The 27,577-nt window shown below is 39.1% G+C and overlaps 1 protein-coding gene across 3 annotated transcripts in view; it reads right to left on the reverse strand.

The window, feature by feature from the left end:
* The window catches only part of pias4b (protein inhibitor of activated STAT, 4b), a 61,181-nt gene that overhangs the window by 3,647 nt on the left and 29,957 nt on the right, over positions 1-27,577 (reverse strand). For 2 of the 3 annotated variants that reach the window (XM_067453360.1, XM_067453359.1), the window contains exons 1-10: positions 7,075-7,220; positions 5,857-6,184; positions 4,924-5,008; positions 3,816-3,857; positions 3,647-3,737; positions 2,510-2,635; positions 1,934-2,039; positions 984-1,057; positions 742-902; positions 526-650 (exon numbers count right to left, since the gene is read on the reverse strand). In XM_067453360.1, coding sequence (XP_067309461.1) covers positions 526-650; positions 742-902; positions 984-1,057; positions 1,934-2,039; positions 2,510-2,635; positions 3,647-3,737; positions 3,816-3,857; positions 4,924-5,008; positions 5,857-6,184; positions 7,075-7,107 — 1,171 coding nt within the window. In that variant the 5' untranslated portion in view covers positions 7,108-7,220. Of the gene's footprint in view, positions 1-525; positions 651-741; positions 903-983; positions 1,058-1,933; positions 2,040-2,509; positions 2,636-3,646; positions 3,738-3,815; positions 3,858-4,923; positions 5,009-5,856; positions 6,185-7,074; positions 7,221-27,577 lie in introns of those variants that run through there. The other variant, XM_067453361.1, reaches the window with a different exon arrangement.

The following is a 27,577-nucleotide window of genomic DNA, read 5'->3' on the forward strand; positions in this document are numbered from 1 at the left end:
AGCCTCTGGGTCTGATTCCGGATCATAGATGTATGGCTGTATCTGATTAAAAGCCATATTTTTATTTTTAATAAAGTTTTTTTCCCGCTGTTAGGGATGACACAGCTTTACGACGCACTCGACTCAACACAATAGCAGCGCGCTGCTGCACACGTCATTATTTAGCTCCGCTCACACGATACGCCCCCACCCGCTCGGCTTTTTTCGGAAAGACTCGGAACAGCGCATCTTTCTTATATAATTATTAAAAAAATAAAGACTTTTCGGAGATATGCAGGATGCAATGCTACTCTATAGGTACTCAAGATTGACATGACACTGACTGAAACTGAGTGTTTCACCCCCCCTTTAACAAACCAATGAAATTATGCTCTTCTAGTGAACCAGAGATGTTTTGTTTGTATTAGTTTGGTTCATCCGTTAAGCAAGATGCTTTAAAAAAGTGGTGGGGACATGTCCCACCCGTCCCACCCGCAAATTACGCCTATGCTCTCAAGCCCAAATATTGAATCTAGATGATCTCACTGTGCAGAAGAGACTCTTTGTTTCTGTCGTCTCTCTCGTGTCTCACGGCTCTCCAGCTGCTGTCAGACAGAAACTCGATCTCCTCCACGTCCTCACCACAGCGCTCAAGAACTTCACACAGCAAACTACAGAAGAAAGCAGAACGCTGAATACTGTAATGTTAGGACAAAATATGCAAACAAATCAGTAACGGAGCAGGTAAAGGGCGATCCTCACCTGTCGATGCGCAGCTCATCACAGGGGGCGAATCTGTGGCACACGGGACAGGACCAGCGCGGCTTCCTCTCGTTCATCTGGAGATACGAGGAGGCGTCGAAACACTGCAGGTGAGCGCAGCCGGCGGCCCGACAGGGGACACACACACGCAGCTTCGCTAGCTGAGAAACACACTCACGGTTATCACAGTCGGAGCTGAATAAAGAGCTGCAGAAATAAAGGTGTCCATGATATCTACTCACGGGACACATCAGTGACACTTGTAGTCCTGTAGTAGAGACCTCACTTTCTGGATCAGAGCGCAATTTCTCAGAAACTATCAAAAGAGAAATTAATTCAGTAATTATGATAAGTGTACATGCACATGCACATGCACATGCACACACACACACACACACACACACACACACTCTCTCTCTCTCTCTCACACAGACTCACAGATACTCATACACACACACACACACACACACACACAGTCTCTCTCTGTCTCTCACTCACTCACACACACACACACACACACACACACACACACACACACACACACACACACACACACACACACACACACACACACACACACACACACTAGCCTGTTGGCGGCACGAGTAGATTATTGTTGCAGACTGAAGAACTCGCCCTGTTTAAAGTGAAAGTTGGCTCAGACTGAGTTAGGATCAAGCGGCTCCCCCCCGATCTCTCTTGAAGCCGATACTGAAGTAATGTAAACTGCAGTTCCTCCACTGGCCACTAGAGCGGCTCCAGAAGGAGCAGAATCTCATCGAGTCTCATGTTAAAATGAAAACACATGTTTACAGTCTGGGACAAATTGTGGTTTTGGTCTATACGGCTAATTTTGCCCTTCATGACGAATTTTTCTTAAAACTCATTCATTTACGTTATATAAAGCCTTACAGTTCTGCATAATTAAGGGCGTGGTTACTTTGAGTGACAGGTGGACAGCCATTTATCCGCCGTCTATAGTCATTGCGTCCCCTAAGCTCCGCCCACATCCCGCCTTTTTGCCCATTTTCTGTAATCCGGGAGTGACACGCGATGACTCACTCACAAGATGGCGGCGCCCAGCTCGCCCCTACTTTAAGCTTCAGAACGGCTTAACCGAATCCTATGGGTGACGTCACGGACACTACATCCATATGTTTTTACAGTCTATGGTTAGGATGGAGTCGCTCACCTCGGCGTCTGCAGAGCTCCAGCGGCTCCACCGCGGCCCTGAGGAGCTGATCCAGCAGCTCCTGACACGACACCACCCTCACCAGATACACCGCCACAGCATAGCTCTACACACACACACACACGTCTGGTTCAATATCTTTGTGGGGACTCTCCATAGACGTAATGGTTTTTATACCGTACAAACTGTATTTTATATCCCGCTACACAGCCCCTAAACCTACCCGTCACAGGAAACATTCAGCATTTTTACTTTCTCAAAAAAACTCCTCCTGTATGATTTATAAGCCTTTTGAAAAGTGGGGACCGCTGGCTGGTTCCAAAAATGTAGGTGATCTCAGGTTTTACTATCCTTATGGGGACATTTGGTCCCCACAATGTAATATAAACAAGGGCACACACACACACACACACACACACACACACGGCTCATTATTAGTGCTAGCACTTATTTCAGGGAAACGCACAGATTAAGTAGTTCCAATAAGTTTCTCAAACACTCCTCATCAGTCAAATGGATAGACCCGCCTCCTCATGAATATTATAATGTGGGATTAATTCTGTAAGACAGACGTACCTTGCCGAAGTTTCCCCACACCACTGAGAATCGGTTTGTGAATGTGATATACAACTCTGGTGTGATGTCGATCGGAAGGCACGGGCGAGACGGCTCCGTCCCCATTTTATTGGATGAATAGGAACACTGCGAACAAAACACATACAAATTAGACAATTAAACTACACTAGGATGCCACAATTCTCAATATAATATTGAACCGCTCGGAACGGCTTTCACGGTTCAATACGTGCTGGTGAATTGCGTTTGTTTGGGTTTTGCATTTAATTAATTATTAATTAATTTTTCTCTCCGTTTGAAATATTTCTTTTAGTTTATTTCAGCTGTGTTTGAGTGTGCCTGAGTTCATTATTTGCATGCATTTTAAATTCTTGCCGGTTAAACATTTCATTGGCGTTCTTATGCACTGTTTTACATGCGCTGAGCTCGCACACACTAAAAGCCTCAAACACACGCGATAAGTCGTCTTACTGCACTAATACTGTCAAACACACAAGGTTAACGTATATAAACACAGTCGGTTATGTCTAAAGTGAAAGTAAAACCGTGTGTGTCTGTATATGAGATGCGAGCAGGTCGTGAACACTTGTCCTTAAAGGGACAGTTCACCTCTAAAATTATGTTAATAAAACAACAAAAGACAAAGAGAAAATGACTGCTCTTGAATAATTTTTTTAAACTTTAATACAGTCACTATTAATCAATGTATATTGTATACTGAAGACTGTAGTTTTAATTTTAGCCTACATTTATTAAATTAATTTTATACTTAAATGCTACTGTACATCTCTGAGCTGCCACTGCAAATCTTTATATATATTTATTTTATATTATACAATACACTGGGAATGTGCACAAGGTTTTTTTTTGTAAAGTTAAATTTAAGTAAGGTTTTTAAAGTCAGTACATTTTTAAAAGTAAATTAAAGAAAGAGTATTACAATAAAATCTTTTTCTCTGTAACCTTTTTCTGTTCCTGTCGCCTAAGAATAGAATAGCAAAAAACCGAACTGAAAACCGAGGTGTGTATTGAACCGTGGACTAACTGTATTGTTGCATCCCTAAACTACACAGTAAACAATGCTACAGAAATACTTACTATACACGGACAAAAATTGTGATAAACCTAACAGGACACCTGTATGGGACAGTTCGCGTGATTAACTGAGACACCGATGTTCGGCGGATACTGATCTTCTTCAACACCGATGCTCTCACTGTAGCAAATCCTGGAAGACACATTTAACACTGAATGAATGCGGCCGAACATCACTATAATACACACTTCTTCTGCAGTAAAGATTCACCTGATCACCACCTGAAGAGACGTCGAGCCAGACTTAGACGTCCTGATGGAAAAAGGGGAAAAAACCTTTAAATATCTCAAGAACACAAGTTAAAATAAACCAATTATCCTGAGGACATCTGAGGACGAGTAATCCGAATCAATATGAATCAAACACGAGAGTCATGCTAACCAAACACGAGAGTCATCTGAATCAATGTGAATTAAACACGAGAGTCATCCAAATCAACGTGAATCAAACACGAGAGCCATCCAAATGATTGTGAATCAATGCCATTCTAATAACTGTGAATCAAACACAGGTCAACAGAATCAATGGGAATCAAACACAGGTCATCAAAATCAGTGTGTATCAAACTCGAGAGTCATCCGAATCATCGTGAATCAAACATGAGAGTCCTCAGAATATGAATCAAACACGGAAGTCCTCCGAATCAATGTGAATCAACCACGAGAGTCATCCGAATCAATGTGAATCAAACATGAGAGTCCTCAGAATATGAATCAAACACGGAAGTCCTCCGAATCAATGTGAATCAACCACGAGAGTCATCCGAATCAATGTGAATCAAACATGAGAGTCCTCAGAATATGAATCAAACACGGAAGTCCTCCGAATCAATGTGAATCAACCACGAGAGTCATCCGAATCAATGTGAATCAAACATGAGAGTCCTCAGAATATGAATCAAAAACGAGAGTCCTCAGAATCAATGTGAATCAAACCCGGGTCATTAGAATCAATGTGAATCAAACATGAGAGTCCTCAGAATATGAATCAAAAACGAGAGTCCTCAGAATCAATGTGAATCAAACCCGGGTCATTAGAATCAATGTGAATCAATCACAAGAACAATTCAGAATCATTAAACATGTTTAAAACGCATTTGGCTCAGTTTTCTTCTTATTTGAATTCTGCATTGCATGTGTCACTCTTTTAGGAAAACAAGGTTACTGAATTTTTAAACATTTACATTTTAAAACCCCAAACACTGCAAAAAATGACTTTCTCCCTCAGTATTTTTGTGGTTTCACACAATATGGACACACCTCACTAAAAACAACAGCACAGCTCGGTCCGTTAGGGTTCAGACGAGACAGAAACTCACCGGCTCTTCTGGATCTGAGCCTGTTGATTCGCATTGAGATGAATCAAGAAATCTGAGTTTTGCATGATTCCTTCACACGTGCGCACTAAAAACAGGAGAAAACACACATGCATGTAAGCTTTCCACATCAAGAGTTTAGGTTATCATTGATCTGAATAGTGAATTATTGCAATGCACTTAAAGGGTTAGTTCACCCAAAAATGAAATGTCTGTCATAGAAAGGGAATAAAAACATCATCACAGTAGTCCATATGAGACATCAGTGGGTTAATTTGAGTCTCTTGAAGCATCCAAAATACATTTGGGTCCAAAAATAACAAAAACTACGACTTTATTCAGCATTGTCTTCTCTTCCGCGTTTGTTTTCAATCCTCAAATAAAGATTCAAACGGTTATGAATCAGTTAATCGATTCATGATTCGGATCGCCAATGCCACGTGATTTCAGCAGTTTGACACGCAATCCAAATCTTGAATCGATTCACTGATTCATAACCGTTTGAATCTTTATTTGAGGTTTGAAAACAAACCCGGAAGAGAAGCCAATGTTGAATAAAGTCGTAGTTTTTGTTATTTTTGGACCCAAATGTATTCTGGATGCTTCAAGAGACTCTAATTAACCCACTGATGTCTCATATGGACTACTGTGATGATGTTTTTATTCCCTTTCTGGACATGGACAGTATAGTGTGCATACACTTGCATACGCTCTCGGACTAAATATAAAATATCTTAAACTGTGTGTGAAGATGAACGGAGGTCTTACGGGTGTGGAACGACATTAGGGGGAGGAGTTAATGACATACATTTCATTTTTGGGTTAACTAACCCTTTAAAGCCGGGCACGAGACAGAAATATTTTCTTTCCTATTGTGACCCTAAAAACTGCATGCATTATTAAAAAGGTGATTTTTCCACATATGCATCATCATACCCAGAGGTGTGGGAGGCAGAAGGGTGTCCAGCGTCTGATAGAAGGGCAGTTTGATCATCTGTGGCTCTGAACACACAGATGCGGGCGAGACACACTCCGGCATGGAGATGATCTGGACTGGGCTGGACTTCGAGCTCCTGCGGGTGTTTTTGGAAACCTGCCGGTGTGTGTGAAGCTCTCGGACCGCAGACAGCAGCTCCGCACTGCAGTCGTTGCGCAGGAGATCCCGAACTCTCGCCATCAGCTCCTTCTTCAGGCCGCTCTTACTCTTGCCCATCCTGGAGAGCAGAAGACGGAGCTCCGTCACCCGGAAGGCCTCCAGCATCACCTGTGGGACAGAGCAATACTGATGAGCAACTCAGATGGGTTTATGATGGACTTCCATTATTATTCACAGTGTGGGTTTATTTTTTCTCCAATTCATTTTATTGTGTGAAGCAGTTATATGATGGATGGATGGTGGATGCACTTTTATGATGGATGGATGGACTTTTATGATAGGCGGGCGGGTGGGTGGATAAATGGATGGATGGATGGATAGATGCACTATTATAATGGATAGATGCACTTTTATGACAGACAGGCAGACAGACAGACAGACAGATAGACAGATAGACAGAAAGATAGATAGATAGATAGATAGATAGATAGATAGATAGATAGATAGATAGATAGATAGATAGATAGATAGATAGATAGATAGATAGATAGATAGATAGATACTAAAACTATCGCTTTAATAGCCAGTCAACAGAATATCAGTAGCAAAACAATTGAGACATAAAACAGCAAAAAATGGGAATGGTAACCCATCTCAAAGCATTGCTTTGGTCAACATAAAATTCCAAAATATAACACATATGAAAACTAGACGTTTATGAAAAATACTCGTTGAACAACAACACAGTCCTCCTCATGTTTTAGTCCAAATCTCATAATATAATGGCGTTCCTCTAACAGTGTGGTTTGTTACTCTTTACTCAAAACTGATATAGGCTAATTGTCTGCTTTGCAATCCAACACATTCATTTCAAATTGCAGCGGTCATTTTTCATTATAGGAATTTCATCTAAATTCATGGGGTCCATCCATAGACTGTATTGTTTAAGTACTGACCAGAATGCAAACAGAGGGCTAAAAACAATTAAACACGCAAAATGAACAAACTAACACAATCAAAGTGTGCTCTGTCCACGTGAGGACAAAATGAGTACTTACTGTAGCTTCCGAAACATCCGTGGACATAATCATGCAGAACTGGGAAATATTACAAAATAATTTTTATAATTGTTTAACGTGAAGTGCAAATGCCAATATAAAATGTCAACTGTTGAGGATCAAAGCACATACGTCACCAATCAAAGTCTGAGTCACGTGACATGCAGGAGTAGAATCATAAGTATTTTTTTTTTTTTTTTTTGTATTTTTGTATTTTTCAAGTTTTCCCCTGTATAATTTATATATTTTTTATTTCATTGTTTTTATTCTTTCTGTTTCCTTTAATGCTATTATAAATGTAATAGATACTAATAATAATGCGCCCTTGTTGTTCTCGTGCAGCAAAATAAATCAATAAATCAATAAATAAATGAAAATAAATAAATAATAAAAACAAGACATGCAGGCTTTGGATTCAGGACATACTTGCAAATTGTAGTACAAAAATTGGTTTACAGTGGTACGAAAACGTACGAATAATTAAATGTATTTTAAAACAATAACTTACTTAAACTTTTTAAAAACAAGACGACTTGTGAATTGTTTAATTTATTTTTGGGATTCGTTGGGGTAGCCAGCTATGAGCTCACCGAGGTGTATCTAATAAAGGTTGTGAAATAATTGTATTAACCCTACATCAGTGCTGATCTTCTCAGCTGAGCTGTCATTGGACTGTCACCGCTCGTCAATGTCAAAATATTTGAGATGACCAATCAAATCAAATTAGGCGGGATTTATATTCAAAGAAGCTGTTGAGCGCGAAACGGGGCAGTAACGGTCAAATGCGACTGCGAGATGTAAGTGACAGCTGTTTTAGGATAGAAATGCTAAACAAACTACAAAAATAATAGGTCAAACTAATACACTTTTGTCTAATTTCGCCATTTTGAAATTAAAATAGGCTTAATTTACGTGATTCGTGTAATAGTATGTTAACTGTCGTGTGAGGGGGCAATACACAATAACGAAGCCTTTTTCATTGTATTAGGTATTGATGATTTAAAATGAATGTGCTCATATTGTAAATTAATTGAATAAACTAGCTTTCCTAGTTACATTCAGTTAATTGACGTGTTAGAAAATTATTCATAATTAACATAAATATCAGCTGACCGTGTGTTAAACTTTCTTCACTAACAGATGACAATGAAAAGTCTATCAGTCAGAGCTCATCTTTAGGAGGGGAAGAGACAGAGCAAGAGAAGGAGACTGAGAGAAAAAAAGTGATGGAGACGAGGAGAGAGCAGGTATGACAAATCTACTGTCCACAGCCCACTCACATGGTTTTATAGCTATTATCACTTTTTTAAACCTTCAAACGTCATTATGTAGATAAAATAAATCAAAAGGTTCTCGGTAGTAGTGGGAAGTTCGGATCATTTTACTGACTCAGATCTTTGAGTCTCGTTCAGCAAAATGAACGAATCTTTTTTCGAGTCATTTCGTTCATTTCACCAAAATGACATGTTAAATAGCCCAACACATCTAGTACTTATGAAAATGTTGATTACATTTTAAAACTACATACAAATAAACTATAGGGTACAGCAACCAAAGCCAAATTATAAGAAACTGAAATGTTTAATTAATTGATTAGTTGTTGGGTCTGGCTATTGCAGTTTCTCTGTTAGTTCACCTCACCTCCTGATCCAAAGGGGCTGGGCCGCCCAGACCGTGCGTGACACAGGTCCGGAAACAAAAATGATTAGTTCTTACGAGTCCTTCGGGTTTGAGTCTTTCGTTCTTCCTGTTAGTCCCATAGAGTCTATGCTGTCAATAACGGAAACAGAAAAGATTAGTTCTTTTGATCGAGTCTCGGGTTTGAGTCGTTCGTTCTTTTGTCACGTGACTTGTCACGTATAGAACACAAGTTCACAACCTTTTTAGTAAAAAGCACGTAGTTATTTATTTTATTTTTTTATATTATTCTCAGTTAATATCAGACATATACAAATATGGGAAATATATTGACTATTCAAGTCTAACATCACAAATTCAATTAGACTAATTTTGAATCAACTGTGTGTGTATATATATATATATATATATATACACACACACACACACACACACACACACACACACACACACACACACACACACACAGCATGTGACTGACAGCAAGAACGAAAGACTCAAACTCGAGACTCAAAAGAACTAATCTTTTCTGTTTCCGTTACTGACAGCATAGACTCTATGGGACTAACAGGAAGAACGAAAGACTCAAACCCGAGACTCAAAAAATCTAATCTTTCAGAGTTTCAGAGCTGATTCAGAGGCCATATGTTGCGTAATGCGCATGCGCGGTCAACACAAAATGAACGAATCACTATCTGAGACAACTCGGTAGTCCCGAGTCATAATAAAGATTCGTTTAAAATGAACGAATCGTTCATGAACGACACATCACTAGTTCTCGGTTGTGCATGCCCATAAACCCCTATAACTAGCCCATATATATATATACATACATACAGACACACACACACCTACATAATAGCCTACATTTTGAAAATAAAAAATATAAACAATCTCTGGGGTTCTTTGGACACTTTTGACCTAAAAGTTTACATAAAAATGTTTTCTTTTCTTTTTTTATATCGTGGCTTCATCGGAATGGTAAGAAACTTTGTGACTTTTATGGTACTTGGGGACAAGGATTTGACAAGGCTAAGTGTCAAAATGGCAAGTTATAAAAAATGTGGCAAGTCAAAAAATTGTCACCCTCAAGGGGGTTGCACGGCAGACGAAGCTCAGCGCCACGCCATGTCTTTAAAATTCGAACATTTTGTGTTCAGTTAGTGTAAACACACCGGCTGCGGCATTTAGCGCCTGTCCGCGGCGACTAAGGATGTTGTTCAAAATCCTGCCGCGCCACAGAGCACCATTTCAAGGTTTTATATTAAATTTATATTATATTTCCCTCAAATCGTCAATGTACTGATTTCACCCTGTGCTACAACATACACCATTCGTGCAGCTCTTCTGTCAGAAGTCGATTCAAAATTGAGCCTGCACGTATATAATGTGTGCGTGCGTCCGGTGTGAGATACCTGAGACACGGCGCTGAGCTTCGCGTCTGGTGTGCGACCCCTTTCAGTGTCTTCGCAGTCAAAAGTGACTGCCATTGGAAATTGGCAAAAATACGAAAACATAGAGATTTTTTGTGTGCGTACAATCTAGAAATCAGCCACGATGCCTAAAAAAAGTATACAACAGTGAAGGGGTGAATTTCTAAAACATCAAGAGTGCAAAACAGACAAACACACTCACACAAATACACACACACACACACACACACACACACACACACACACACACACACACACACACACACACACACACACACACACACACACACACACACACACACAAATGAATGTGTCACTGTAAAAGCTAATTTTGAAAAATGTGTGAAAAAAACAATTTTTATCCACGATGTAAGAAAAAAAAGTACACAGAAATGAAAGCATGAGACTGTAAGCCATCAAGATTGCAAAATAGACACACACACACAAACACGCAGAGAAATATGAGACTGCAATGTACTGGTGGAAATTTTGATTCTTTTTAGATAGTCGTTCATTTTCAGTTCGTTCACCAAAATGATTCGTTCATTGATTCGTTCAGTTACATTTAAAAAAAAAAATTACATTACCGGTAATTATGACCGCAGGTGATGAGAGAGAGTGTTTTATGTGTAATGTCTTAAGTCAACGAAAGTATTTACTTACAAAAGAAACTGATTTGGCTTTATTAAAATGTGCATAATCTACTCATTAAATAAAATAAGTGGTTTAGATGACCAAAGCATGTTTTCTTGCATGATTAACATTTTAATTGTTTGGTCAGACATTTAGACATTCATATATCTAGGATTATGGTAAACATGGGGTTATAAACATGAGGTTTGTCTATAACTGCTTTGCATCTGCTTTCTGCTGATTGCTGAACGAGACTGACACGCATGCTAAATGACCGAGGTAGCCTACCAGTTCATTCACGAACGAGATCTCTCTCTCTCTCTCTCTCTCTCTCTCTCTCTCTCTCTCTCTCTCTCTCTCTCTCTCTCTCTCTCTCTCTCTCTTTTTAGGTTTTTTAGAGAAGTGCATGACATGACTCAAACGTAATGAAGAAAACGGTTCAAAATATAAAACATAAAATACAAACACACTTGACTTTACTCTGTAGTAATCATTTAACCATCAACCTGCATTATTACACTGTTTTCATTACAGTGGTAAAGTGTACATTTCTTTCTTTGCTGCCAAATATGTCACCTACACGAGCCAAGCTGTTCGCTATCAGTATCCTTCAACAACTGGTTCATTTCGTTCACGAACGAACGACATGTACCAATTCGTTCATGAACGACATTTCTCGTTCAGAGTCAGACTCAAAGCCTCTCGGGTAAAGGGCGTATTCGTTCACTGAATTCAACAAATCACATGCTCCGTCACATCTCATACTCGAACGCTATTGGCTTGAGGTTTTGTCATTCTTTGATAGAATGAATCCACACTGCGGTGGAGGGAGGAATTTCAGTGAACGAGAAACATGAGTCAATAGACTACGTGAACGCGAACGATTCGTTCACCTAAAAGATTCGTTCAAACAGAACGATTCGTTCACGAACGTAACATCACTACTGTAATGGAAAACTGAGAACGTGAAAAAATAAAATTGAAAAAAAAGGGGAGACATTGGATCCAAAATGCAAGTCTCACACTGTTTCTCTCTCTTGAACACACACATTAACAGACTTTCAAAGGTACTTGCCAAGGGATGTAAAAACAAGCATAATGTGCAATCATCCAATTAGCAAGAAACACAGTTGTGATCTTTGACCTGTGCAACAAACACTAATTACAGTTTTTTTGTAAATAATATGCACATAATATGTAAATATAGTTAGGATAATATTTAAAACACTTATTTTATATTTTTGTTTCTCTATTTTCCATTTATTGTTTTACATTTATTATACTTTTGTTGTCATTTTAGTTTTTTGTTCATAATTGCTGTTGCCTTTTGAAGATGAGTTACTGTTCATTGAATTTTACAAAAACAGATTTAATGAAAATGTTTATTATTAAAGGTTTACATTTTTTTATGATGAATGAATTGCCTTTTTATTAAATTATAATTAAAATAATAAATTGCTTTCCATTTGTTCTCTTTCTAATGCAATTTCAGGTTTGACTGTATTATAAAGTAAAACTGTCACTTCAAATGACCATTTAAACCAAACAAACAAACAAAAAACTTGACAAAAGTAGTCTTTGAGAATCTCTAAATATATATATTCATCCACAACCTTAAAAAAGGAGAAAATATGGGCAAAAACAACTAGAGAATTCACAAGCCTTTCTATAGAGAGCTGCATATCAATCTGGTATTGCATGAAGTTATTGCTCACTACTCTCACTAGAGGGCACCAATCTGACTTCAAAAATTGGATTTTAAAGGCCAAGTCTCTATTTTAACCTGAAATACAGCATTATTTGAAAAATAAGGAAAATTATTTAAAAATAATAATTGTATAATTTTCAATGGGGAAAAATAGATCATAATTATTGCATAAATATGAATTATTACCATAAAAATAATCTCAAAATATTATATTATTTAAAAAATATATTATTGAACAGAAATATATTACACAGATTTTACTGGGATAAAAAAAAAATTCAGGGGTTCAAAAATGAAAAAAATCAGGGGTCCGGTCACTTTTGAGTTTGAGTTTGATTCCTAAATGAAGAACCTCAGAGTCAGCATGTGTTTATTTCAGTACTTCTGTCAGTGAAACAACATACTACAGCCTGTAAAACATTTAAATAGATGTCAGTAAATAATGGTAATATAAATAATATAAGAATGTGAAATATTAGTTTAAAAAATATTTGTTTTATATTTCCCCACAATCACAGAGGTGCTTCATATGCTGCTTTGCCAAGAAAGGGATGTAGGACACAAGCAGGAAAGAGAGCATTGCTTTTTAAATATTTATCTGAAGGGCAAATTTATCTTCCGTGCGGTTAAGAACTTTAGGCTTTGTTTGATTATGCACTGCAAGAGAAAGCGAATATAAAAATCTTCACCGTGTATGAAATACAATACACACAAACTTGACGCACCTTAAATCAGTTTAAAATTGGGTGACCGGAAGCAAATAGCAATTTGGCTCACCTCACAAAGCCTACCTCTCTCATTCGGCATGAATCCATGTGTTTTCTTGGCTGCGATGAAAATTTTAATTGCAAACCTATTATTAATTTTGTAAATAAACCTTTGTGCTTCCCTCGTGCAATAATCTTATCTTAAGCACGTAAAACAGCATTCACATAAATTTAACTGTTTTGGCCGACTTCCGCTGGTGCTACTCAGCCACGTCAGTAGTGCGGTTGTCATGTTTACCGACACAGCCCTACCTTCTTATATTTATTTTCATAACCCCTCTTAGTCAATGTTGTAGATTAATACAACAATTCTGAATGTTAAATATCAATAAATCTGGTCTATGTTTGACCTTACTAATATGACAATATATCTCAGCCAACAAGTATAAATAATTGATAGATTTACAGTTTAAGTAACAGAATTAGGCATTTTAATGGACAATAGAAAGTGTTGATGTCTGTACATGATTTTAAAGCAAGCTTTGGCCAAATACATTTTGTCTGTACAATTGGTTGCATATAGTGTGACATTAAAATCTATATTTTGGTGTGGTGCAGTTCATCATCTAGTGTGACATTCAGAATTGTGACAATAAAAAAACTTTTTTAGTTTAATCAATAAAGTCATAAAATCATAAAGTCAATGGAATGCAAGATAAATAGTATCAGCAAGTCAATCATTTTGTTATATTTATAACAGGGTTTGTCAGAATTAATCTAAAATAGGCTGAGGAGAGATGTCTTACTGTTGTAAGGCAAGATTCTAAATATTAAAAGGTATTGTGAACTTCCAAATACATAGCCTACACATTAGAGTGCGGATCGGGCCGCATTTTTCTGTCCGAGCCCGGCCCACGTCCGACAGCAGAAGCCGAACCCGACGTGAGCCTGACAGTTAAAATCTATTTTTTATCCTCATATAGCCTACTAATGACACATCTCAGCCAGCAATGACATGTGGGGCCCAGATGAGGGCTTGCACCCGGGATCCACATTGGGGCAATGCATGGAAGCCCAGACATACTTAAAGTGGGTCTTTAATTGGGCAATTCATGTCAGACCCATTTGGGCCCCACCTGCTTAAAGGGCGTTTAATATGGGCTTGTACCCGGTGATCCACACAGGGGCCAGCTGTGGATGCCCAGATGGGGTTTTAAGTGGGACCTGTAAGGGTCTTAACTGGGTAATTTATGCCCGACCCATTTGGGCCCCACCTGCCTAAAGGGGTTTAAAGTGGGCTTCCACCAGGATTAGACAGTGAATGCCCCTATGGGCTTAAAGTGGGCTCTGTAAGGATCTTATGTGGGTCCTAACTGGGCAATTCATGCAAGGCCTATCTAAGCCCAACCATGCCAAATGGTTTAAGGAAACAATCTAAGAAAAACTAAAAATGAAGAATGAGTATAAATACAAGACACTTGATGCTTTGAACTGCAAGAAATGTATTGTTAAATTGAACAACAAAAATTATCTTTAAAAAAAAAGAAAAAAATGTAAATGTCACAACATACCAGTTAACAAAAATAATAATAATAAAAAAACTCCAAAAAATACATTAATACAAAATTGTTACGTCAAACAATCTTTAATAAAAAAAAAAAAAAGTAAATGTCACAACATACCGGTAAATAAATCAGATATTTTTTTAAAAACATGCTCTCCAAAAAATACATTAATACAAAATACACTCATTGCGTATGTGTGGTGGACGCTCCTTTTTCTCTTTGGGCTCACGTGCGCCGGTAAACCACTTCCCCAGCGCCATTTCCACTTCTTTGCGGTTCACATTTTGAGTCACTGCATTTCTCTTCAGTGCACCTAAAAACAAAGGAGCATAAGTCAATTAAGCAATGTTCTTTTTTGCTTCAACTTGCAACTCTTCAAATCATTCAGTCAAGTAAAACATTTCCACATGTGGTAAGCTAAAATGTTTGCCCTAGGGTGACATTTACCATGGAGTTTTATGCCTACTTATAACCCTTTTTCCATTACATGTTGAAATTTAGCCTCAAATGCACACCAGATACACATTTCAACTTACCTCAATTTGTGAATGTCTGATATGAAGTTCTCCTCGAAGACACAGCAGCAGTGCTTTCCGAATGGACTGTTAATGTTTTGAGCGCAAAACAAGGCCTTTGCATATAGGCCCCTTATAGAAGTCCTAAGAACTGCCTGACCAAATAACAATTAAAAAAAAAAGGGGGGGGGGGATGCTGTTTCATATATACTGAGCTTTTTACACTGTTAAAGACTTGGATTCCCATCCTAAACATAGACATTTCTGTGTCAAAAATACTCCTTCCGGTTTCTCACAAGTTTTGGAGAGTTTTTTTCGAGTATGGGTCGGCTTGATGTTAATAGAGAGGAAGGTCCTTGTATGGGCCATACCATAGACATCATATACGTAGACGCCCCATGATGTGCTGGAGCGTGATTCAGCGTCTCCGCCATATTGGTTGGGTCTCTCCACTCAACGCTAGCATTCAGAGTCAATGGAGAGCGAGCAATTATGCCCGTATTTTATGCAGCTTACGGTTGCAATATTGCAATATTGATACCAGATCGCATGGGATTACATTTCACAAGTAAGATTGAACAATAATTTAGGTTAATTTACAATTTATACATCATTATCATTTCTTGCTTGTGTCATTTGTGGTGTCTGTAGGCCTATTTCACAAAGTAAGGCTGCAACACATCGCAAAATTAACTACCCTGGAGTTACAGAGGGCAAGCATACACAAGAAGCTGTGCAAAACAGTTCTTTTTAAAGGATTTTAGCTCCCCAGTCGCAAGCCTGACAGGGTAATGTAAGATGCTGGAATGACCTGGAGTTATAACGTTTACTTTAAGTCTTTAAAAAAAAAAATAATTCAGAGCTGGTACCGTATATATGGGAGCTTATATGTGTTACAGAAGGTGAGTGAGTGTTTGTGAGTGTTTGTGTGTGTGTGTGTGTGTGTGTGTGTGTGTGTGTGTGTGTGTGTGTGTGTGTGTGTGTGTGTGTGTGTGTGTGTGTGAGAAATAAATCTAAGTGAAAAATCTAACTTGTTTCTTTATTAAAATATAAAATTCATAAATTTATACATTTATCAATATGCCTGTGTGAGTGTGTGAGGGAAATAAATTCAAATGAACAATCAAACTGGCTTCTTTATTAAAATATAAAATTCATTCATTTATATATTATCAATATGTCATAGTCTACCATATGTCTTAGTTAAAGCTCGTAATACAAAGTCTTTCTACATGAAAGCAGATTTGTTCAATGTGTGACAGCGTCCTGTATCATAAATAAGTCTCTGCAGTTTGTAACAAACCAAACTGTGTGAAATCCGGTAAAAACTCGGGGAGTTATGATCATTGTAGTTGAGAATACATCTTCCTCAGTAGAAATAAATGCAGGGGGCGGCGCATTGGGGACCCATCCAAGATGGCGCAGCGCTGACACGTCCGCTCCAATAGGCAGCGTAAGTCTATGGGGCGTCTACGTATATTATGTCTATGGGCCGTACGGGTTCTTCTCCCGGTAGGGTGCGCGCGCGTGACTAAAGCGAGGGAGGAAATGACGCCCATAAGCATATGTCGTTATAGTCCGCACCGCTCCACTTTATTCCTATGGGTGACATTAAGCGACTTCAACGCTTCAGCACAGCATTCTGGGAAGGCAGCGCTGCATTTGAACCGATTTGAACGCAGAAATGACGGGAAGCTTCACAACATCGCTTCAGTCGGGTCACAAAAGTGGATTTCCACGGTCACTGCTGTCAGGGCTTCACCAAATCATACCAAAGAAGTGTGTTTTTGACGGAGCAGTCCCAGCGATAAAGGGTCGGTCCTGCTTTGGAAGCAGCCGGTGAGTTAAACTGCTTCAGATGTCTGTGCTGTCGGCTATCGTCGCGTGAGTAAACATCAGTAAACGACACGATCGCGTGCTTCGTCATTCAAATGCGCTAACGGACTCTATTGCTGTTCTCTGTATAACGTTACACTAGTCTGACGTGCAAAACCGTTCTGCTTGCTACTGCTAAGGTTTAGTTGCATACAATAGTCCATAAACCGAATCATGTCCTCATAAACTGCGAGTAAACACACACAAATGTTGACAGGCCACTAAATACAGTCCATACCACAGAGACGGACGTCCTGCTGCTGCTGTTTCTCCTGTTCAGTTTATTTCAGCCTCCGAATTTGATTCTGGATCATATCTATAAGCTGAGATCGATAGCCATGGGTTTCTCCACGCTTGAGGACGTCACCGCTTTGCGCATTCGTCATTCTTTAGCTCCGCCCACTCGATACGCCTCGTCATTCTTTAGCTCCGCCCACACGATACGCCTCCAGCCGCTCGGTTTTTTTTCGGAAAGACTCGGTACAGCCCATATTTATTTTATAAATATAATAAAACGAAAGACTTTTCAGAGATATGAAGGATGCAATACTACTCTATAGGTACTCAAGATTGACATGAGATTGACTGAAACTGAGTGTTTCACCCCCCCTTTAAATACAGTAAAATTCATAAATTTAAGGATATGTGAGAGAAATAACAAACGTTAACTGCTTCGCTGGCTTCATTATGAATGAGCCTAATTAAGGGTTATGTGCATAACAGGCAGTGGTGGAAAGAGTACTGAAAAGTACTGTTACATTGCTAAAATATTACTCTATGACAAGTTAAAGTACATGTGTTCGAGAAATACTCAAGTAAAAGTACAATTTGTACAAAAAAACTACTCAGAGTATTAGTTACTTTTAACTGTGATTTCACCGTCACTTCTCCAGACTAGGGCTGTGACAAACCGGTGTAGATAACCATTCACAAAGGCAAAGGAGAACTTGGAACAGAACTTTAATATACAACTCTTAAGCTTGGAACATACTCTGCAAGAACAAAGATATTTTTTCATTTTCTCAATGTGGCAAGAACAAAGTTAGTTCTGGCCAGTACATTCCATACTTCACGAGAAAAGCAGGTGCCGATCATCCTTGTTTCTCCGCATTAACCACGCCCATTTTAAATGTCTGACCAATCACAAACCACCAATCACCAAAAGTTCTGCTCAGACGATGTGTCGAGAACAAGCTGCAAGAACTCCCAAACCAGGGCTGCGAGAACAACATGACGTAATTTTGTTCTCGCAGCCCTGGGAGCGAGAACTTTTTTTATCTTTTCTTGCGGAGTATGTTGCAGCCTTTATATACATAGACGTCAACAGACAAACACTGAGGGGTAACTGAGAACTAAATACACAGGGGCAAGTGAGGATAACGAGGTGCAGGTGAAGGACAAGGCACAGGTGACTGACATGACTAATTAACCAAACTGGGGAGAAACAGATGCTGCGTCCCAATTCTTCTACTTATACTACGTCCTAAAAGTATGTACTCTTTTTGTGAAGAAAAAGTATATACTTTTGAGTGTGTAGCAGAAAAGTATGCAAGCTTCGGTATCTTTAATGGACTCTGTTGCTTAGTTACGTGTTACATCCGGGACCCGGACCATCATCCCCACCTCCATCACCGGGCACCGGTCGACAAAATGGTCCGGGTCCCCGCAATGCCAACAGGCCAGCCCAGACCTACCCGCCGCTCCAGTGGCGGGGAGTGGGTTGGAGACTTGGCGCGAAGAGAGCGGAGAAACAGATGCACTGTCTCCTCCACCTGCCTTAGGCCACGCCCCCCTAGGCGGAGCCCTTGATGACCCGAAGTAACCTTGGCCCCGGCTCCGGGGCGGGGCCCGAGGAGGTCCGGGTGGTCGCGACCTAGGCCGAGGGACAGGGCGAGAGAGAGAAGGGGAGGGAAGAGAGAGTTAGTGGTTGTGGATTCGCCGACCCCTGGGCACGCCACCATGTGGTCCTCCGCGAGATCGATGGCCGAGTCCAGCGACGTGGGTCGGTGGCACTGGACCCATTCGGCCATCCTTTTAGGCAGTCGAGCGATGAACTGTTCCAGTACCACCAGATCGATCACTTTGTCCACGTCGCTTCCCTCGGCCAGAAGCCATTTGCAGCAGGAGTCCCGGAGCTGTTGGGCCAACGCGAAGGGTCGGACCGCGTCGCCCCAGTTCAGAGACCGGAAGTGCTGACGGTGTTGTTCAAGCGACTGGCCGACCCGCTGGATGATGGCCCACTTCAGATCTTCGAAGATGAGGAGGTTCACAACCGGAAGTTGGTATGCAGCCACTTGGGCTTCTCCAGACAGTAATGGGATTAGGCGCATCGGCCACTGCTCGCGGGGCCACCCGCAGGCCTCCACGGATTTTTGAAATAACTCCAGGAACACCTCCGAGTCGTCTTGGGGTCCCATCTTGTGCAGAGGGACATTCAAGGGAACAGCTGACTGCCCGGTGGCCTCGGCGCGAACCTCCGTCCAGCTCCGGAATCTCTCGCGGTCCTCCCTCTGGGCCTGGACAATAGCCTGGAAGAGGCGTTCTTGATCCGTTCGCAGGTCCAGTAGGGCTTGATGTTGTTCGCGGTGCAGGACCGCGAGGGACGTGATGATGTCCGCAAATGGCGTGTAGGACGGTGGTGTCTGCATGGCGGCTGCGATGGTCCTTCTTCCTCCCGGGTTTCGGCACCAGTGTAGAGGTTCGTGTATGTGGGAAGGAAGAGGACACAGGGGTCGGGGTATTACATTCTGTAATACACCTAATACAATGAAAACTGTATATATAAAAGTTATCTAAATGAATGTTGGTAACAGCAGTTTGACTAAAAGTAATGACTAAAACTTGACAAAAATGCAATAATTTTCGTCAACTAAAACTAGACTAAAACTATGAAAGAAAAAATGACTAAGATGTGACTAAGACTAATAAGCATTTTTGTCTAAAGACAAAGACAGACTAAATCAAAAATGGCTGCCAAAATTAACACTGATGTAGAGTTACTACAAGTTACTCAAAATTGTACAGTAAGTAATTACATAACTCAAAAGGCCTACATAGCTACTTTGTGCCTCTGCCATGCAGGACCCATGTGTTCCCAGTTCAAACCCATCTTAGCACATAAATATGCCATGCAGGACCCATATATGTGTTCCCAGTTCAAACCCATGGCCACCTTGCCCATAAAAATTCTATGAAGGGCCCATATATGCATTCCCAGTTTAAACCCATGCACACTCTGCCCATAAATGTGCCATTCAAGACCCATATATATATTCCCAGTTCAAACCCATGCCCACTTGGCACATAAATATGCAATGCAGAACCCATATATGTGTTCTCAGTTCAAACCCATGCCCAGTTGGCCCATGTCTGTCCCTTATAGGGCCCATGTAATCAGCTTATATGGGCTTCTTATGTGGTACTCTACAAAACCTACATGGGACCTGTTGATTTCACCCAGCCAAAGCCCATGCCCACTCAGTAGCCATGGAACCCGTACTTAACCCATCTGGGCCCTACATGTCATTGCTGGCTGGGAAATAGCCAACTGAAATTAAATGAACAAAGTTCTAATAAAAAAGGCCCAAGCTAACAGAACAAAACATTAACGTAACACAATTGAAATGCTTATTGAAATGAAAGTCATTCTTACCATTTTTCTTAAACTGTCTGGTTACTAAATTGCAACATGGGATCTATTTACATAATCTATCCATCGAAGTTTAGGCTAATCAAGTTGTTATGCGGAAAAAGGATTGCATCATCAACTGTGGATGGCTTTAAGGCTGTCCTCCTCTGCTCAGTGAGCGCCTGAAGTTGCGCTCATTGCTACTGCTGCTGGCTGGAATGAAGAGAATGCTGCGGGCAATATGTAGCACGTGTTGCGCGTTGTTGTCACAGCGACATAAACAAATTTCCACACACAGGAAGACGGATGTTAGGGTAATATTTAAAATTTATTTTAATCACAAAAACAAACCATTGCATCAAGTTAAACAGGCCCATTAGCTACTTACATAATAAGCAATTTTAAATGTAAATGGTTCAATGCCTTATCGCGCTGACGTGACCAACCCGAACGTCATTTCTAAATATCTGTCTGAACCCGGCAAGGCCCGTCGGAGACCGTCGGGCTCAGGTCGGGTATCCATCCTCTATTACACAAACACACACATGAGACAGGAACCTAAGCAAAGAAGAAGAAAGGGAAGGAAGAATGTGTAGAAATCAGCATTGTCTGCCACAATTGTCTTTGGGCCATTGTTGTGGAACAGGTCAACTGACAGACGGTCAGCAGTTTTAGTTCCTCTGGAAAAACCTGAAGGGATTCGTTGAGATCAATGTAGAGAACTGTATAAATACCCCTGTCTTTTGTCTCTTGGGTGTGCTTCTTTTGATTTGATTGATAGGTGTATCCTCATGAAGAAATTAATTCTCTACGAGTATTTTCTCAAATTGTTCTGCTGTATTATTTTAACTTAAATTACTTGAATGAGAACAATTTATTTTTTACATCTATTGCTTTGAACTGGATACAAGGTAATTAGCCTCTGTATTCTTCCACTTATACAGGACTGCCCGGTTGAGATTGGAAAAGCTGAAGTATTATAACCTGTAACCTTTTGATATTTTGCTAACAAAAATTGATCGTTGTTTAACCAGTATTATCTTTTGTTTAAATACATTTTTATTTTTTAAAGGCAAAATACTGTTCAGTTTTTTCTTCAGCCTATAAAGATAGTTCTATAAGAATACAAAAGAGCATTTAAGTACATCTTACAAGGCCACGGTCAACCAACCATCCACGAGAAAATCTGCTGGAGGGTAAGCATACATTTATTTAAATGGTTATTTACTGATTATTTTGTATTGTTCATTAAAGGGTAAAATGTCATACACCTAGATTACTGGTATAAGTTAAACAAGCTAGTGGAGGTTTAGACCTAATTCTGACCTGACAGCACAAGGCTACTTAGTTGCAGTTATTATTGTATTCTAAGGCTTAATCAGATTAATACCAGATCTCACCACCGAGGGCGGATCTACTGGGGTGGCAAACGCCACCCTAGGAAAGACTATTGCCACCCTAACAGTGTATCCTAAATTCCCAATGTATAAACTATAAATTGTTTCCTCTACCGATTTACATCAGCGGCGCATAAATGTGATAATAACAAGAACACACGTTTTTCTGTTATTGTGTAGTAGTCCAAACAAATGACTCTTACTAACTGCTTAGTGATCCGCAACGCAACCAGTGTGATCACAAATAGATGACTCCATCGCCTGTTTCACACATACTCCGTTTGCACTGCAGTGCAAAGCCTATATATTATTTTTTTCGTACCCATGTTAGCGGAGTCTTTTTTCTGTGCTGGACGTGCTGAATTAAAGTGACAGCGCATTGTTCCCAATAGAATAAACATGTATTGAAGTGAAAATCTAATTATTTCACCACAGATGCATATAATTTAAAGTCTAATCTGTTTCCAAGTCAACACATGACTTTTTGCCTAGGGTAAAGCAAGGAAACCGACACATTTAGGTAAATATGGAGAGCACTCGTCCTTTCTTGAAGGTGGAGAAACAAAGTTCTTTATGACCTGCAGGATTTATTGTAAAATTATTTTAAAATGAAAAAAATTAAAGACTAGATTTTTTTTTTGTCTATTGTAAGTTTTAATGTTAAATGTTTTTTGATTTTAACATAGGCTTATGTTTAAATGTTTTGCCACTTGCTTGAGCAACGTAATATATAAAGTAGGCTATATAAAGTAATTAATTAAAAGAATCATAATGTAAATGTAGGCCTAGTGCATTTAAACGTGACTAAGCAAGGGTATGTATTGCAATGCTGACAAGCCATCATGTTCAGTTACAACGTTTGCATTCTAAATAAAAATAATTAATTAATGTTGTGTTTTTATACAACCGTGGATCAGTTACGCACTACAAACGCGGCATATATGAAAGCGCAACAGTTGCACACCCTTTCATAGTCACGTTTAAACGCACTAGACCTACATTTAAACAACATTTTATTCAATGAATCACTTTATAATTTCTTTATATTTATTATATATTACGTTGCTAACGCAAGTGGCAAAACATTTAAACATGGGCCTTTGTAAAAATAAATAAAAAAAGTCACATTAAAACTTACAATAGACAAAAAAATGCATTCTGCTATGGCTGATATGAAACCCATATCAGATGTAAATTTTCACCACTTTTGACACGCGTGCAAAGTTTCCTGACTGTTGAAGCATCTTTAGGCCCTCAAAAATGCCTTTCATTTGGGAGAATAATAATAATAGGCTGAGCAATTCCAAAATAGGTTTCTCACACCATCGGTGCTCGGCCCTAATTATCAGACTCTGACATTACAACATGCAGTAATATGGAAAAGAAATTGGACAATTACAACTATATTAAACAATAAAACTTTAATGTTCATACATCAACTGGGGATAAAGTTCTCTGTTGTTTATGTGAATTATATATAGTGTAGAGTTTTTAATTGTGGAATGATTATTATGTAAAATGAACATTCTCTTTCTTTTTTTCTTACAAGATCAAACCACAATTATTGAAGAGAACATGGACAACACAACCATTAAAGACAAAAGAGAGGTAAGTGCTCTGTGAAGTGTAAAGCAATCAGAGTAACAGGTTTGGGATTCCATTTGTTTATTTGGCCAGACAAATGCTGCCTCTAATGTACAGTTGGTTTTTATACACATGCGGCTGATGTGAAGTTAAGTTTGTAAAAGTTAGAACATTAAGTTGTTTTATAATAATATACAAGTTCTTGATCATATCTGACTATGGTGTAAGTCTGTTTGCAGTATCTTGTTAGAAAAATTACTGTTCCCCAATGTTACGTCAGAACAGAAGACTGATGAATTGAAAACTCGCCTGAGAGCCCTATCACCTTCAAATGGAAAATTTGCATTGCCCGCTCCGTCCCATAGCATAGGTATAAATACGGAAGTGGAAGCAACACATTCAGCTAATCACTTCAGTCGAGTGATTCTGCTGTTGGTGTGGCGGCACTGTATTGGTGGTCATGATCTCTAAAAAACATTCCTGTTGCTTCAATAGGAAGCCTAAAAGAGCTTTTGCTTTGCACACTGCAGGTTGCACTAATTCCTCTAAGATGAGCTGTGGCCATTTCCACTGTGTGCTTCATTACTGAAAAAGAGCTTATTTCCCTAAAAGAGAAACACGGCAGGGTATCTGCCGATTTCACCAAGTCAAATTTAAGACTTTTTAAGACCACTATGATTTAAATTTAAGACCTATATCACAGAATCACTAAATTACTTGCAAAGCAAATTAATTTATTTAAATTGAACAATGTATTATTAAACTTGCTCTCATTCATATCTTAATCCCACCAGGATTTTACTATATATATATATATATATATATATACAGTGGGGATCGAAAGTTTGGGCACCCCAGGTAAAAAAATTTATTAATGTGCATAAAGACGCCAAGAAAAGATGGAAAAATCTCCAAAATGCAGCAAATGACAGATTAGACATCCTTATAATAAGAAAAAAAAGTTCGATTTTTTTCCATCATTTACACTTTCAAAATAACAGAAAACAAAAAAATGCCGTCTGCAAAAGTTTGGGCACCCTGCAGAATTAATATTTTGTAATGCCCCCTTTGGCAAGTAACACAGCTTGTAAACGCTTTTTGTAGCTGGCCAAGAGTCTTTCAATTCTTGTTTGAGGTATCTTTGCCCATTCTTCCTTATAAAAGTCTTCCAGTTCTTTGAGATTTCTGGGCTGTCTGTCACGCTCTGCTCTTTTAAGGTCTATCCATAGACTTTCAATGATGTTGAGGTCAGTAGATTGTAAAGGTGTGGTGAAATACCTTTGGTTTATGCCTCTTGATGTAATCCACCGTGGATTTTTGATGTGTGTTCAATATCCATTTGTAGAAGCCATCCTCTCTTTAACTTCAGCTTTTTCACAGATGGCATCAAGTTAGCATCCAAAATTTTATAAAATATTATTGAATCCATTTTTCCTTCTTCTCGTCAAATGTTCCCTGTGCCACTGGCTGCAATACAACCCCAAAGCATGATCGATCCACCCCAACGCTTAACAGCTGGACAGAGGTTCTTTTCATTAAATTCTGTGCCCTTTCTTCCCCGAACATATCTTTGCTCATTCCGGCCAAAAAGTTATATTTTAACCTCATCTTTTTTGTTTCTTGGATGTAACTTCTTGGAAGGTTTTGGATGTAACCTCATCCACAGAACTTGTTTCCAAAATGCACCAGGCTTGTCTATATGTTCATTTGCAAACTTCAAACGCTGATTTTAGTGTTGAGGTCGTAGAAGAGGTTTTCTTCTGATGACTCTTCCATGAAGACCATATTTGTACAAGTATCTCTTTATAGTGGAATAGTGTACCACAACTCCTCTGTCTGCCAGATCTTTCTGGAGGAATTGTGCAAACATGGGTTTTGACTTGCTTTTCTCACAATCCGAGCCATTCTGTCACTGATATTTTTCTTGATCTTCCAGATCTTGCTTTAACTTCCACTGTTCCTGATGACTGCCATTTCTTAATTACATTCCGAACAGAGGACATTGGCATGTGAAAATGCTTTGCTATCTTTTTATAGCCTTCTCCTGCTTTGTTAGCGTCAACTATTTTCAGTTTCAGTTTTCTAGACAACTGCTTAGAAGAACCCATGGTGCTGATTGTTGGGGCAATGTCAGATGAGTCTGGTCATTTAAAACCTTTGAGATTGACATCACCTGGTCTATCCAGACGATAATTGAGAACAATCTATGACACTAGCTGTGTCTCATTTCAGAAGGCTGCGTCCTCCGGAGGTCGCATTCGAAGGGTGCATACGTCATAAGGCCGTCTCATTTAAAAAAAGTGAGTAGGACACACCAAATGCGACCTTCGAATGCGTCCTTCTTTCACAGGATTTCGGAGTGTGCATGAGGTGTAGCCTTCACGGCTGGAGATAACCCACAATTCTTTGCGTCGCCGTTAACAACCGTCATATATATTTTTTTATATTATATAAAAAAAATTGCACCACTGCCAGATATACATGTGAGCGTAGGTGTGGTGTTTAAAATGTAAGTTCAAGCTTTTTTTGTTGTTTAAGCTCTATTACCTCAAACAGATAGTTGTGGTTAACAGGATTACAACGCTTTAGTGCTTTTTAAACGTTTAGAAGTACATTGCTGTCAAGACAAGAAACATTTCATAGTAATTTTAAAGTTATAAATAATTTTCATTCATATAAACTGGCGTGAGAGCCCAGCGAGGCTGAATGTGTTGGCAGAGCAACGTGATGCTTCCTGCCTGCGTGTCCTACGAAGGACGTCTCGTTTAATTCTGATTGAGGACACTCCGTATACTGCATCCTACACAGGACGTGTCCTCCGGAGGACGCAGCCTTCGAAATTTAACGAAATGAGACACAGCTACTGTCAGGTCTCAGCTTGCCAAAGGGGGCAGTACAAGGTATTAATTCTGCAGGGTGCCCAAACTTTTGCAGACACCTTTTTTTTTGTTTTCTGTTATTTTGAACATGTAAATGATAGAAATAAAATCTAACTTTTTTTATATATTATAAGAATGTCTAATCTGTCATTTAATGCCTTTTGGAGATTTTTCCATCTTTTCTTGGCTTCTTTATGCACATTAATATTTTTTTTTTTACTAAGGGTGCCCAAACTTTCAATCCCCACTGAATATATTCACACACACACGGGTTACTTAAAAAAATCTTATCAAAATTATTTTTTTGATTTTGTGGTGGTCACTTCCATAAATTTGTGAAAATTGTTCTTGTCTTTTTTTCATTATTAGGATGCCACATTAACCATATTATTATGTTAGATGCACAGTAGTCACACATGGCAATAAAACATACAAAATGCATGAATCTTGTTTGGTATTACAACGGCTGTTGTGCTATCTATCTTTAATAACATGATCGCTTAGGGTGGGAAATATGACCAAAAAGTAAATCACTGCACTAAGCAATTGCTTAATATGAGTAAAAAGTTTTCAAGTAATTAAGTAATCAAGTCAATGGTCTAAAATATATACTTATATACAAATGACAATAGGACAAATAAATACAACATAAAGATACAGATACAAACAGTGCTTTAAGTGTAAGTGCCGTTTTCCCCGTTTGTGTTGTTTTATTATAGGTATAATCTATATTAGATTGATTTCACTTTGAGAAGTTATTAATGTGCAGATCCAGTACTTACTCAGTGTTTCCCCTACAATGTATTCACAGCGATGCAGCGCAGGATTTTCAGCACCGCTGCAAGTTCTCCACATAATCAGTAATATTTTAGGGGAGAATCTACTTTTTTTTCTGTCAACTTTTACTTTTACTGCACTACATTTCCTACATAAAATGTATA

Source organism: Pseudorasbora parva, chromosome 9, assembly GCF_024679245.1.
Source record: "Pseudorasbora parva isolate DD20220531a chromosome 9, ASM2467924v1, whole genome shotgun sequence".
NCBI classification, from domain to species: Eukaryota; Metazoa; Chordata; class Actinopteri; order Cypriniformes; family Gobionidae; genus Pseudorasbora; species Pseudorasbora parva.